General features: G+C 44.9%; 1 protein-coding gene across 1 annotated transcript; it reads left to right on the top strand.

Annotated features, from left to right (window-relative positions):
* Positions 1-3,549: 3,549 nt before the first annotated feature.
* On the top strand, positions 3,550-7,550 carry LOC133162710 (uncharacterized). The gene is made up of 3 exons (XM_061292106.1): positions 3,550-4,571; positions 5,691-5,815; positions 7,225-7,550. The coding sequence occupies exons 1-3, from the start codon at positions 3,753-3,755 to the stop codon at positions 7,355-7,357; spliced, it is 1,077 nt and encodes a 358-aa protein (XP_061148090.1). The 5' UTR covers positions 3,550-3,752; the 3' UTR covers positions 7,358-7,550.
* Positions 7,551-13,879: the final 6,329 nt, after the last annotated feature.

The raw sequence follows: 13,879 nt of genomic DNA, 5'->3' as shown, positions 1-13,879 counted from the left end.
GCCTTAGCATTACCAAATTATGCTAAACCTTTCATCCAAACCGTAGATTGTAAAGGTCATTTCATGACGTCACTGTTAATGCAGAAATCAGGAGATAAATACCAACCGATAGCTTACTTCTCAGCTAAATTAGACAATGTAGCATGTGCGCTGCCACATTGTGTAAGAGCAGTAATTGCAGCATCCATGGCAGTGGAAGCGAGTGCAGGAATTGTACTGTTTCACCCATTAACCCTTAGGGTACCCCACGCAGTGTCAGCACTACTGTTACAGACCAACATGACATTCTTATCACCAGCAAGGCACTTGTCATGTATGGCAACCCTGGTGTCGCAACCACATTTGACCTTGGAAAGGTGCACAATATTAAATCCAGCCACATTGATTCCAAGTGAGGAGGATGGGGAAAAACATGATCGTCAAGAATTAGCCGAAAGAACTGCCAAGTGTAGAACAGATTTACAGGACACACCTTTAGCAATGGGGGAAATACTGTATGTTAGTTAGTTTATTGTTTAGCACATATTATTATATCAATAACTGTGCAAGGAGGGAGACGAAGCCTAGGGATTGTAAAGAGCTCCACTCCTTCTAACCCCCAATTCCAACCCTTAATGCTGAGTGCCAAGCAGGGAGGCAATGGGTCCCATTTTTACAGTCGTTGGTATGACACGGCCGGGGTTTGAACCCACAACCTTCCAGTCTCAGGGAGGACACTCTAACCACTAGGCCACTGAGCTGGTATGTAGATGGGTCATCGAGAAAAAATGAACAGGGAAAAACGCTAACTGGGTATGCAGTTGTATCCAAAGATAAGGTGTTAAAAGCAGAAGCTTTAGCGTCTAATTACTCTGCGCAAGCGGCCGAATTGGTCGCCTTAACTGAAGCATGTAAGTTAATGAAAGATAAAGTAGCAACAATTTATACAGATAGTCAATATGCATTTGCTACTGTTCATGTGTTTGCACAATATTGGAGAAATAGAGGAATGGTAACCTCTACGGGCAAAAAGGTGACCCACGGCAAGTTACTAGAAGAACTTTTGGAAGCAGTCCAATTACCACAGAAAGTAGCGGTATGCAAGTGTGCAGCACACACACACGGGACTGATGAGGTGTCAAAAGGAAATGAGTTTGCAGACAAGGCCGCAAAGGCTGCTGCAGAAAAGACACCGACACTTTTATACACACAACAGGCAGACCAAATCACTGACACAGTTTTAAAAGATATGCAACAGCAAAGTCCAAAGAATGAAGTTCAATTTTGGATAAAAAAAGGGGCAAAGATAGAGAATGACATCTATAAATCACCAGAAGGCAGACCTGTCTTTCCAAAGAATCTATTCAAACGGGCAGCAATATTGACACATGGCGCAACGCATGTATCAACAGGGGGGATGGTAGGCCAGGTCAACCAGGTTTATACAACATACGGATTTAATTCATATTCAAAAAAAATTTGTAGAGCTTGTTTAACATGCGCTAAACATAATCCACAGGGCAATCTTAGACCAAGGCGAGGAAAATTTCCCCAGCCACAATATCCGTTTCAAGCAATACATATAGATTATATTGAATTGAACCGAGATGAAGGGAAAAAATATTGCCTGGTCATATTAGATGCATTCTCAAAATGGATTGAATTGGCTCCAACCACAACACCGGATTCTTTAACAGTGGCAAAAACTTTATGTAGAGAAATAATACCGAGATACGGGATTCCAGAAAGAATTTATAGCGATAATGGGGCACACTTTGTAAATCAAGTGATAAAGAAGATAAGTACAATGTTCCACATAGAATTAAAAAATCATTGTTCCTATCACCCGCAAAGCGCTGGGGTCGTGGAAAGATTTAACGGGACAATAAAAAACAGATTAAAAAAGTGCATGGAAGAAACTGGAAGACCATGGAAAAATGTGAGGACCTGGTCAAACTGTACATAAATATTACAAGTACTGTGGGATTGACCCCATATGAAAAATTGTTTGGGCGACAATATAGATTACCATATTTTAAAAACGAATGGGAAACTGATGAGGATTCAAATTTGGCAGATTATATGAGAAAAATGTTTGAGAAACAAAAAACACAGACCACTAATGAGGATGTTTCTGTCCCTCAACAGGAACTGGAATTAGTGGAACCAGGAGATTGGGTTCTCATTAAGAGCATCAAAAAGAAACACTGGCATTCTCCCAAGTGGGAAGGACCGTACCAAGTATTGTTGACCACTCCAACTGCACTCAAAATAGCTGAGAGGTCAACTTGGATACACCTAACACATTGTAAGAGGGTCATTTCCTTTGAGGTAACGCCTGATCGAAAAAGTGAGCAAAAGTCTGATTAAGGGGACCTTACCTCTCAGTGAAATGCCGATGCCAAGGAGGTGGATCAATGAGGCTGTTGCATGCTTCGTGGCTACCATAGTTGCCATTGTGATATTTTTAGCAATTTGGTATTTGTGGAAACCAGTGGGAGCACGCACAGTCATGATGAGTGAGGGAGAGATGGGTGAGCAATTTAACCATACCACCACTGAAACTGATACTGCATTGTACCGAGCTAAAAGACATGTCGGACTTGTTATCAAGCCAAACACTGAGTCGGCAGGACAAACTACAGACCAATGTGTGAAAGTTTCTGGCAGTAGTGTAGAAATATTGCACCAAAAGGGGACCACGGTAACCTATCAATTTGACCTTTGCAGCGTGATCCGCTGTAGCGGATCTGGACTGCCATGGAAGAAGTATGATGTGTACTTTAACAATGACTGCTGTAGATGCAGTACCGTGGTGTGAGTGGGCAAATGTGCTGTGGAACACTGGGTCTAAGGGGCACGTTTCCACTCACACTGTATCATGGGGAAAGATTTTAAAGAACGGAATTACTTTGACAAGAGGGCAAGTGCTGCCAGTGAAAGAAGGGCAGTACAATCCGATCTTAGTGACTATATCAAATCTTGAAAGTAACCCATACTCATTTTGAACAGCAGGGAACCTGGGATCCTCTGTTTTGCAATTACCAGGTTGTATGGGGGAGTCCTCGATTAATGATTTTTATTTGGTGTTGGGCGTGGATGTATCAGGAAAAGACCCCTTGGGCCTGATAAAGATAAAATTGGTTGATAAAAAACAATCACAAAAAATACACCATCAAAGTTTACCTGATCAGAGAACTGCTGCTCAAATTGCTTTACCACAGGTACCTTCTGTAGTGGCAGTAAATATGTCAAGAATGAATGTGGATAATTGGTTTCAAGTTACTACGGCTGTAACTGGCAAAACTAACAATTGGTTATTATTAGTAGAACAAGCTGCACAAGCAGCAAAAACGGAATGCGTTGTTTGTATGGGCCCCCGGCCATTGCTTTATGTTGTACCGTCACCATTGACCAAAGATTGTGTGAAATCTGTCATGTCTACTACAAACCCTAGCCCAGATTATGTAATGTGGGATAAAGTGTTCCCTATGACAACTGTTGAGAAAAAGAAGCCATTGTTTTCAAAGAATGTGGCCAAGGGAAATTTTACATGTATTAACATGATTGGATCGGGAAAAAAGCTGGGAGACCTGTCAGATGACTGGTGCAGCGAAATTGACACTGGTGCATCCTTTGTTCCTGTGTCACGAAGCGATATATGGTGGTGGTGCGGCGATAGTACTATTTTTGATCGTCTGCTAAGAAATCGAACGGGTAATTGTGCTTTAGTCACCCTAATTTTGCCCACCTCCATATATCCTGTGACTACCATGAATCTTGTGGATAGGGCACAAAGTGTGTTGCCGGTGGGATGGGTTAAAGTCGGTAGAACCAAAAGATCTTTAAATTGGAAAGGCGACAGTGATCCGACTTACATAGATGCAATTGGAGTGCCCAGAGGGGTTCCTAGTGAATACAAATTAGTAGACCAAATTGCGGCAGGATGGGAGTCCTCCATTTGCTGGTGGTGTACGGTGAACAAGAACGTAGACAGAATAAATTACATCCACTACAATGTGCAAAAATTGGGCAATTGGACACAAGCAGGGCTTGAGGCAGTGCATGAACAGCTAGCCACGACCTCCCTAACGGCATTCCAGAACCGTATTGCTCTTGATATGTTGTTGTCTGAGAAAGGAGGGGTCTGCGCAATGTTCGGAGAACAATGCTACACCTTCATCCCCAACAACACCGCCCCTGATGGGAGCCTGACGAGGGCAATTGCAGGCCTGCAATCCCTCAATGCGAGGATGAAAGAGCACTCTGGTGTGGACACATCAGTGTGGGACAAATGGATGGATGTTTTTGGGAAGTATAAAGCCCTTGTGTCCTCCATTTTGATATCAGTTGCAGTATTTGCTGCTATACTCACCTTGTGTGGATGTTGTTGTGTTCCTTGCCTGCGTGCTCTGTTTAACCGTCTCATCACTACAGCAATATCGCCCATGGAGGACAAGATGGCTCGGATGTACCTAATGTCTGAGCGACAAGATGATGACGATGATGATGATGTCGGCGGAGAGGCACAGGGGCAGCTCGTGTCAAGGGGGAGTGGCCTTCAGCGGGCAAGTGCTGTTCTGAGCGTCAAAGTGAGCAAAGAAGCGGTTAAGGTCATTGAGCAGACAGACGTCCCCTTCACAGCTCTGCGGTGCGGGCTTGTAGTCCGTGATGGTCTGAATGCCCTGCCAAAGGCTCCGTGCGTCCCTGCTGTCCTTAAAGTGGGCGGTAATTTTGCAAGAGAACGCCCTCTTTGCTTCTTTGATGCCCCGGGACAGGTCGGCCCTCGCAGTACTCAAGCCAGCCTCATCCCCCCCTCTAAAGGCTTTGTCCCTGGCCCTCAGCAGCCTGAAGACAGCCCCCGTCAGCCATGGCTTCCGGTTAGCACGAGCGACGATGGATTTTGAGTGAGTCACATCATCAATGCACTTCCTGATGTAGAAGGAAACAGAGTCAGTATACTCCTCAATGTCTGTCCGATCGTCGCAAGTGCTAGCCCTCCTAAACATGTCCCAGTCAGGAGAGCCAAAGCAGTCCCGAAGCGCATCAGAGGCACCCTCAGGCCCGCTTTCGAACCGGTCTGGATGCTCTCACCATTTGTCTGTATGCGAGCAAAAGCATAACAGTGATATGGTCAGAAAGGCCAAGATGGGGGAGGGGGGCGGCTTTGAAAGCTCCTTTATGCGAAGAGTAGACCAGGTCCAGGAAGCTGTCGCCACGCGTAGGAAAATTAACATGCTGGTGAAGCCTCGGAAAAACAGACTTCAGATTAGCATGATTAAAATCCCCAGCTAAGATGGTGAAACCGTCAGGGTGCGCTGTCTGTTGTTCTCTGACAGCCTGGTACAGTTCACGAAGAGCCGCGATTCTGTCGCCTTCGATGTTGGAAGGCGTGATGTAAACCGCGACCAGCAGAATCGCGGTAAATTCCCTTGGCAGGTAAAAAGGACGGCACTTAATGATCACAAACTCTGCCAGTGGCGAGCAGTGCTTGCATACCAATACAGAGTCCCGGCACCATTCGTCACGGATGTAGACGCATATTCCACCTCCACGAGATTTTCCCCCTTGTACAATGGCCCGGTCTGCCCGATAGCACGCTAGCCGCTGCAGATGTACGGCAGAGTCTCAGTGAACACGAGCACACAGCAGTCCCGCACTGTCCGGTTTGTAGATCGCAGCAAGCAAATGTAATCCATTTTGTTGTCCAGCGATCGAATATTCACCAGAAGAATGGAAGGCACGGCCGGGCGAGCAGGGTTGGCCGCCAGCCTGGCCCGGATGCCCCCGCGCTTGACCCTCTTCAGCCTCCTCGCACTCCGCTTTCGACGCTAAAGTAAGTAGACTTCATGCAAGTTATCTCACATCTACCGTTTTTTTCCGTGTATAGTGCGCAATATTTAACTAATTTATTGTCCTAAAATCTGGGGTGCGTATTATAAATGGGTACAAAAAAAATTTTTAATTTTTTTTTTTTTTTTTTAAAGAAAGTAATGGTACAACAAAACCAACAACAGGACTGACCGACAAAGTCGTGGAACAAAAAGACAGGGTGACATTACCAAAGACAGGAACAGAATGACAGTAACACATGCAATGATCCAACGGTGAGCGAGGGGCAGACAGGACTTAAATACAAAACACGTTACATCGATTGAGGTGACACAGGAAGAGAGGGGTGACGCGAACAGAAACTATGGCAACCTAGACACATAGCAAAACTGGGGACGAGACATGACAAATCTCCCCCGAAATAAAACTCACCTTTCTTCTTGTTTGTTGTCAATCGCGCATCGCATTCAGCCATCCTGCCCAACACACTTAGTAAAATTCATAATTGACGACACATCGTTTGATGCGATGGTGCAATCCTCGATGGTGTGTTATTGTCAAATATTGTTTGTTTTTTAATCTCCATCGCGGACCGGACGTCATACGGAGGCCGCCATTACAGATGCGCAGAAAGGTTGCGCAAGACACGTCAGCTATATAAAGAGCGAGAGTTCAGTTCTCCACCTATTAGTTTCAATTCACAGTTTAATTAGCAGTTTCAATCAGCAAATAACAAAATGCGTATTACAGGTAATATTTTATTTCACAACACTTTGCCTTGTTCCTTTCGTCTCTGCTGTTCATTTCAAACACGCTCCATACGACCGCAATGCTCTTGTATCAGACGCTCGCTCGATCACCTGCTAGTTTGCCGTCTGTCACAATGTACCCTACACAAATCCGAAACATTTGTTGCGGCTCCGAGTCACGACGAGGGGCAAGTTTTGGTTTCCAAGGGTGTTTTTATTCCTCTTCAACGTCTCTCCCATACAGAGCCGCCTCTTTCCCCTGCGCGCACGGAGCGCGGTGGTGCGTTTAGGGGCAGTCGGAGAAATCAACGCCAACAAAAAAAATGACATCCAGCCTAGTTAAGACCATACCAAAGACTATAAAAATGGGACCCATTGCCTCCCTGCGTGTGTGACGATCTTTGGGACTTAAAAAAAAAAAAAAAAATTAATTTTTTTTTTAAAAAATTCATAAAAATTGGGTGCGTATTATACATGGGTACAAGCTTTTTTCCAGCATCAGCCTGCCATTTTTAGGGTGCGTACTATACATGGGGGCGCACTATACACGGAAAAAACGGTACTTAACGTTTGTTAGAGTGTATGCACGAGAGGTATCTGATTATTTACTCATTATTATTATTGTGTGAAATGTAGCAAGAAAGTCTAGAGCATTGTTTTACAGGGACACGGCATCCAGGTTTGGAGATTGCTGCCGGGAACGAGGCTGCCAACCATCTAAGAACAGACTCTGCATTCCTGGGGTCACAGATCGGCCAAGGCCATGCGGCCTCGCACCACACAACATTATTAGCTAGCTGAAACAGCGTTGCTACAGTCACACTCTCCCCTCCCTTTAGTGTAGCAACGCCTCTTGTAACCAGGGCAACCCAAAGTAAAAAGAGGAGATAGCGGTGGGGGAAGTCCAGAATTGGTGGAGGACTGTGAACTGGGCCTTCTACCTAATTCTCCTCGCGAGCAAAAGAATACTGGTTGTCTTCTCCTCTTAGTTTCCAGCGTGTAAATAAATGTCTGATGGTATTTAGACCTGACACAAAGCTCTCAATTTATCGGTCGATTTACGCTTCTACCCTCACCTATGGTCACAAGCTATGGGTCGTGACCGAAAGAACGAGATCCCGGATACAAGCGGACGAAATGAGTTTTCTCCGCAGGATGTCCGGGCTCTCCCTTAAAGATAGGGTGAGAAGTTCGGTCATCCGGGAGAGACTCGGAGTAGAGTCGCTGGTCCTCCACGTTGAGAGGACCCAGATGAGGTGGCTCGGGCATCTCATCAGGATTTCTCCTGGACGCTTCCCTGGGGAGGTGTTCCGGGCATGTCCCACCGGTAGGAGACCCCGGGGACGACCCAGGACGCGCTGGAGAGACTATGTCTCTCAGCTGGCCTGGGAACGCCTTGGGATCCCCCGGGATGAGCTAGATGAAGTGGCTGGGGAGAGGGAAGTCTGGGAGTCCCTCGTGAAGCTGCTGCCCCCGCGACCCGACCCCGGATAAGCGGAAGAAGATGGATGGATGGATGGATGGATGGATGGATGGATGGCTGTGCTCGTGTAGTCGCATGGTGGGGGGTAAGGAATGTGCAGGCAACTGCACGAAGTCGTTTTCTTTGAAGTGTTGTGGAACAGGATATACCATCGGTCCAGACAGGGAGGACTCCTGACAAGAACACCTCAGGGATGTATCATCGGCCCAGAGAGGGAGGACACCGGACAAGAACATCTTGAGGCCGGTGAGGAACAAGAATAACACCTCGTCCTGGTGGTCGGACTCAACCGTCAGACAGCTGAGGCCCGACACCTGCATTCAGCACTAACACCCAGACGGGGAGGAGAGTGCCATCGACCAACCATCACACAATGTTTTGCATGTTTGAATATTCATATTGTGTTTCTTTATAACTGGGCAACCCGGAAGAATGTGTTGTCTCTTGATGGTAACAAGAACACACGAGTTTTAGTGTGAGGGACCCGGGACCCAGGCGCCTGTATTAGCTTGCTTTGTCAGGAATAAACAATTGGTAAATTCTAGGGGTGTAAATCGCGGGTTTTGTCACAATACGATATCATACCGATACAAAGAACTACAATACGATATTTGCCGATATCTTAAAGCCTGCTGCGATTCATTCACGATATATCGCGATATAGTGTTCTACGATCAATATATATTTTTTTTAAATAAAAAATATACCGTTTTTTTCTGTGTATAGTGCGCCCCCATGTATAATACGCACCCTAAAAATGGCATGCTGATGCTGGAAAAAAGCCTGTACTCATGTATAATACGCACCCAATTTTTATGAATTTTTTTTTATGAATTTTTTTTTTCTTTTTTTTTTTTTTTTAAGTCCCAATGATCGTCACACACGCAGGGAGGCATCGGGTCCCATTTTTATAGTCTTTGGTATGGTCTTAACTAGGCTGGATGTAATTTTTTTTGTTGGCGTTGATTTCTCCGACTGCCCATAAACGCACCACCGAGCTCCGTGCGCGCACGGGAAAGAGGCGTGCGGACGTGAAAAAGGCGGCTCTGTATGGGAGAGACGTTGAAGAGGAATAAAAACACCCTTGGAAACCAAAACTTGGTGATTTCAAGTTTCATTTCGAGGGACATTTGTCACGTCTCGTCCCCAGTTTTGCTATGTGTCTAAGTTGCCATAGTTTCTGTTCGCGTCGCCCCTCTCTTCCTGTGTCACCTCAATCGATGTAACGTGTTTTGTATTTAAGTCCTGTCTGCCCCTCGCTCACCGTCGGATCATTGCATGTGTTACTGTCATGATGTCTGTTTGCTTTCTGTTCCTGTCTTTGGTAATGTCACCCTGTCTTTTTGTTCCACGTCTTTGTCGGTCAGTCCTGTTGTTGGTTTTGTTTTCTAAAAAAAAAAAAAAAAAAAAATTAAAAAAAAAAAAATTATTTTTTGTACCCATGTATTATGCGCACCCCAGATTTTAGGACAATAAATTCGTTCAATTTTGCGCACTATACACGGAAAAAAACGGTATTTTAACACTGAACTTTGATGTCGTGTTTTCTCTTTAAATGTGCGGCGAGATTTGTGGTCCCTGAATATTTGATCACCGCATGGCAGGATTTACAAACTGCACGTGTCTTGTCCGTTGAGCCATCTTTTCTTTGGAATCCAAAGTGCTTCCAAACGAATGACTTGAAGCCTAAAGGGGAGCAAATTTCCTCGTCTTTTTGGACACTAGCCATAGCACCAGCCCAGGAGCCGCGTACTAGTTGTCGACTCCCCTTTCACGTGCCTGCTCTGCTCACAACACAACAACGCCGCGCGCACTGCTCCCGGAAAGAGGAAGCAAGCAACAATGAACTGGATTTCAAAATAAAGTCGCGTCTAATGTCCGAGGTCAAACACGGCGATATAAATCGATGTTTACGTTTAGCATCGATGCCAATAAATCGTAGAGCATTATATCGATTAATCGATGTGTATCGATGAATCGTTACACCCCTAGTAAATTCGGTCTGATTGATCAACTGGTCATCTCTTTGACAGAACGAACTCGCAAAATTGTTAGGTGCACCAGTGTGTGGATTAGGACATAACGACTCATGTGTTAAGTGTTTATCGCAATTTGGAGTCAGATCAATAACTAAAATCCGTAGCCTAACAACAGATAAAGAAATTATTCTGAAAATGGACAAGGCACAATTAGAGGCACACATGGAGATGGAAAAGGCACAATTAGTGGATCGCATGGAGAAGCTATCATTAGAGTAAAACGTGGCTGCGGCTGAGGCCAAAGCAGAGGCTCTAGAATAGGGATGTCCAAACTACGGCCCGCGGGCCAACTGCAGTTTTTATTGGCTCGCAGCAAATTCTGAAAACATAATTGAATATGGCCCGCACAAGAAGCTTGAGCTCCTAAAGAAGAGAAGCAAAAATATTGGCCCCCGGGCCCCTTCACGTTACTAAATCTGGCCCTCCTTGCAAAAAGTTTGGACACCCCTGCTCTGGAAGCAGCGGCTAGCATCAATGGTAGTGAGCGAGGTAGCAGGAAGATTCAACTCGATGAGAATCCCTTTAACCCACTGGAACGGACCAGAGAATATGTTGCTCAGCAGTCCAAGGAGCATTCAACCGCCGCGCGGGCAGAATACGCTCCTACCGAAACTGACCCGCTAAACATAGTATTATCCAACCCGCCTCTGCACCTTCTCACTCAGGATGACACTAACCAGAGCCCCCAGCGCCGCCACGTGTACTCTCCCAGGATGAGCCTGCTCAGCTACGTATTCAGCTAACTTTGGCATCACAACCATTTTCGCAAGACAAGCCTGGACAGCGATTCACAGAGCCAACAATGGCACCACATCTACACTCTCACGACGAGGCAAGATGGCTACATGTAGTGTCTGCATCAGCACCTTATCTTCCCCCGCAAGGTGACGAAACATATCTACGTGCAGATACTGTGCCAGGTAACTCTATTGATGCCAACCTCACCTATACACCGGCGAACAGACTACCAGCTCATTGGCCACAACAACATGCCCCTATCACATCTCTTATCCCAAGAGATACACAGGGCCATCAGGGCACATATACAGCTACACCCAGATACCGGGGTCCATCACGTCCTACCGTGCCCAACTACACACCCCAAAGCATCCAGCACGACCAATCAGGTATCAACGACATTGTCAGATATTTCGCCCGTCACGAGCTGGACTACAAGTATGACTCAATTCAACAACAAGCCTGCAAGCTACACAGCTTGGCGACCGTCAAAACGCAGTGAGAGGACTCAATCTCACTACCAGCGAGGAGATGGATCTACTGGTGAAGTGGCTCGGGAAAGAGTCGGGAGACCATGCAAAGCATATCAGGGATGTCAATGCCAATCACCTCGAACGAGGACTCCAGATGACATGGGACAGACTGGACGCATGCTACGGAGCAGGGCTGTGGACTCGGTTCGGACTCGGGGACTCAGACTCGGACTCTGTGCTGATTTTGACCGAGTCCATTGAGTCTGACAATAAAAAAAAGAGACAAGACGCAGCCAGAGAGTGTCAGGTTACAGTCAGAGCGGTAGGAGTTGGAAGAAGCAGTAAAAACTCCACCAAACTCGTCATAATGACCCGTGATATATGTTATATCCTTACTATTTTCCAGGTTCTTAGATAGCAAGAATAGGTCGGACAACGACATGAATGATAACTGCTTTATTCCTTACTCACAGTAAGTTCATAGGGCGTACCACAACAACACAGAATGCCCATCCCACTTCCGGGGTTTTTCTACTACGGAATTTGAGTTAGCCCAAAATAAACAACATCTCTTCCCCTCTTACAATGAACGTGCTATATGCATGAACAACATAGTCTTATGCACCTATAACTTGACATCTTCAAGATCTATCAATAACTACCATTATACAATTATCATATATGGTCCAGACAATTATGACAATAATATTCCCCTTGAAACCTTAACTTTGGGTGAGGGTGGACTACCTCGAATTATACCGAATTATAGCGAAAAACCGATGTCGTACGGCGTCGTACGGCGTCAGCACTATGTTGTTTTGAATAAAAACATGAAGAACTCACGTTTGCGTCAGTCAATTTTAATTTTTATAAAGGATTATTCTCATTTGATGTCTTTAAATTCATCCGCGTTCTGCCATTGAAGCGGGGTGCATTCAAAGACCAGTCGTACAGACGGAAACGTTTTGTGATCAAATCTTTCATAACGAGAATGATTTGAGTGAATTGATTTGAATGAATAATTGAGAAGAAATTTCAGTTCTGAAGGCTCCTTTTGTCCCAAGAAAAGTGACAGATGGTGGGGAGGGGGGATAAAAATTGTAAAATCAATTCACTCAAATCATTCTCGTTATGAAAGATTTGATCAGAAAACGTGTGTGGCTTTTTCTTAAATTAACACGTTTGACATTGCTATCGTGTCAGCTTTTAATTATATTGCATGTTAAAGCAAATTAATAAATGCAACAATATTAATTTGCTTTGAAAATACCTGTTAGGGTTTGCAGAATATCTTCATCGTATGATTATGTTGGAATGTAACCTGTAATAATTTAATTAGTTTGTCCTGTCTAGACAAAATTAGTTTACCACTGATTGACTAGACGCAAAGGAAGCAATCAAAGTTGCTTTGTTTACAGAAAGTCGTAAAAGGCCCCCTGCTATGCCTTGAACAGCAGGGGTGCGTCTCCAGCCCAACCTGTGTATTCCCAAACCCCCACTTTAAACCCCACTCTGTTTCTCTCAATAAATAAGCGCCTGACGAGGCCTGAGTCAGACTTCATTCGACCATCGCTGTAAGCACAGCGACGAGTGAACTCTCCGCCTGCAGGTGTCTAAAACGACTGACTTGTCTCCAGTGTGGTTCCTGCAAAATAAGTTAGAGTGAGCACCACCCTAACAATACCTGACTAATAAAATAAAATGGATGGATGGATGAATGATGATCACAATTAAGTATAAAGTCTCCTTTGTAATATATACTCCTTGTAGCCTGTACCCAAAAAGAGGAGTTTCTTTGCATCGAGGTTTATGCAAAGAGCTCATGTAATTATATTGTTGCGTTTTGGTGAAGTGAATGAGTGTTCCGTCTGTACGACTGGTCTTTGAATGCACCCCGCTTCAATGGCAGAACGCGGATGAATTTCAAGACATCAAATGAGAATAATCCTTTATAAAGATTAAAATTGACTGACGCAAACGTGAGTTCTTCATGTTTTTATTGAAAACAACATAGTGCTGACGCCGTACGACATGCGTTTTTCGCTTTCCAAATAAGGGGTCGTCACTAATTATTTGTGTTTAGATAAATGTCTGAGCTATAATGGTGTAATTAATGATTAAAACTTGAAAGTATCTGGTTATTGTATTCGTTTATATGTTTAATAAAGACAAAGCCATCACAAAACTGTTGTAATTATTTAGATTTTGATCTAAATTAGCCTTGAATAAAGACTAAGCAGTCACATGAATTAACAGAAAAAATGGACAGCCGGACTCGGACTCTGACTCATGGTCAAGAGGCCGGACTCAGACTCGGACTCGGTGCAAAAATCCGACCGAGTCCGCAGCCCTGCTACGGAGCCCCCGAAGTAGTCGAAGAGGCTCTCTTCCAAAGCATCAATAATTTCCCAAAATCACCAACAAAGACTGTGCAAAGTTCGGTGACCTCTTGATGGAATTAAGAGCAGCCAAGGCAGACGGAACCCTTCCAAGCCTTCAGCCAGAGGAATAAGTCCCTTGGTTCAAAGGCTTCCCTTTAGCCTGGAAGAGAAGTTGCGGACTAACGGATTCAACTACAAACAATGT

The sequence above is a fragment of the Syngnathus typhle genome, linkage group LG11 (assembly GCF_033458585.1).
Source record: "Syngnathus typhle isolate RoL2023-S1 ecotype Sweden linkage group LG11, RoL_Styp_1.0, whole genome shotgun sequence".
In the NCBI taxonomy this organism is placed as follows: Eukaryota; Metazoa; Chordata; class Actinopteri; order Syngnathiformes; family Syngnathidae; genus Syngnathus; species Syngnathus typhle.
Note: the sequence above shows the minus strand (reverse complement) of the source record. Positions and strands in the feature narration are given on the sequence as shown.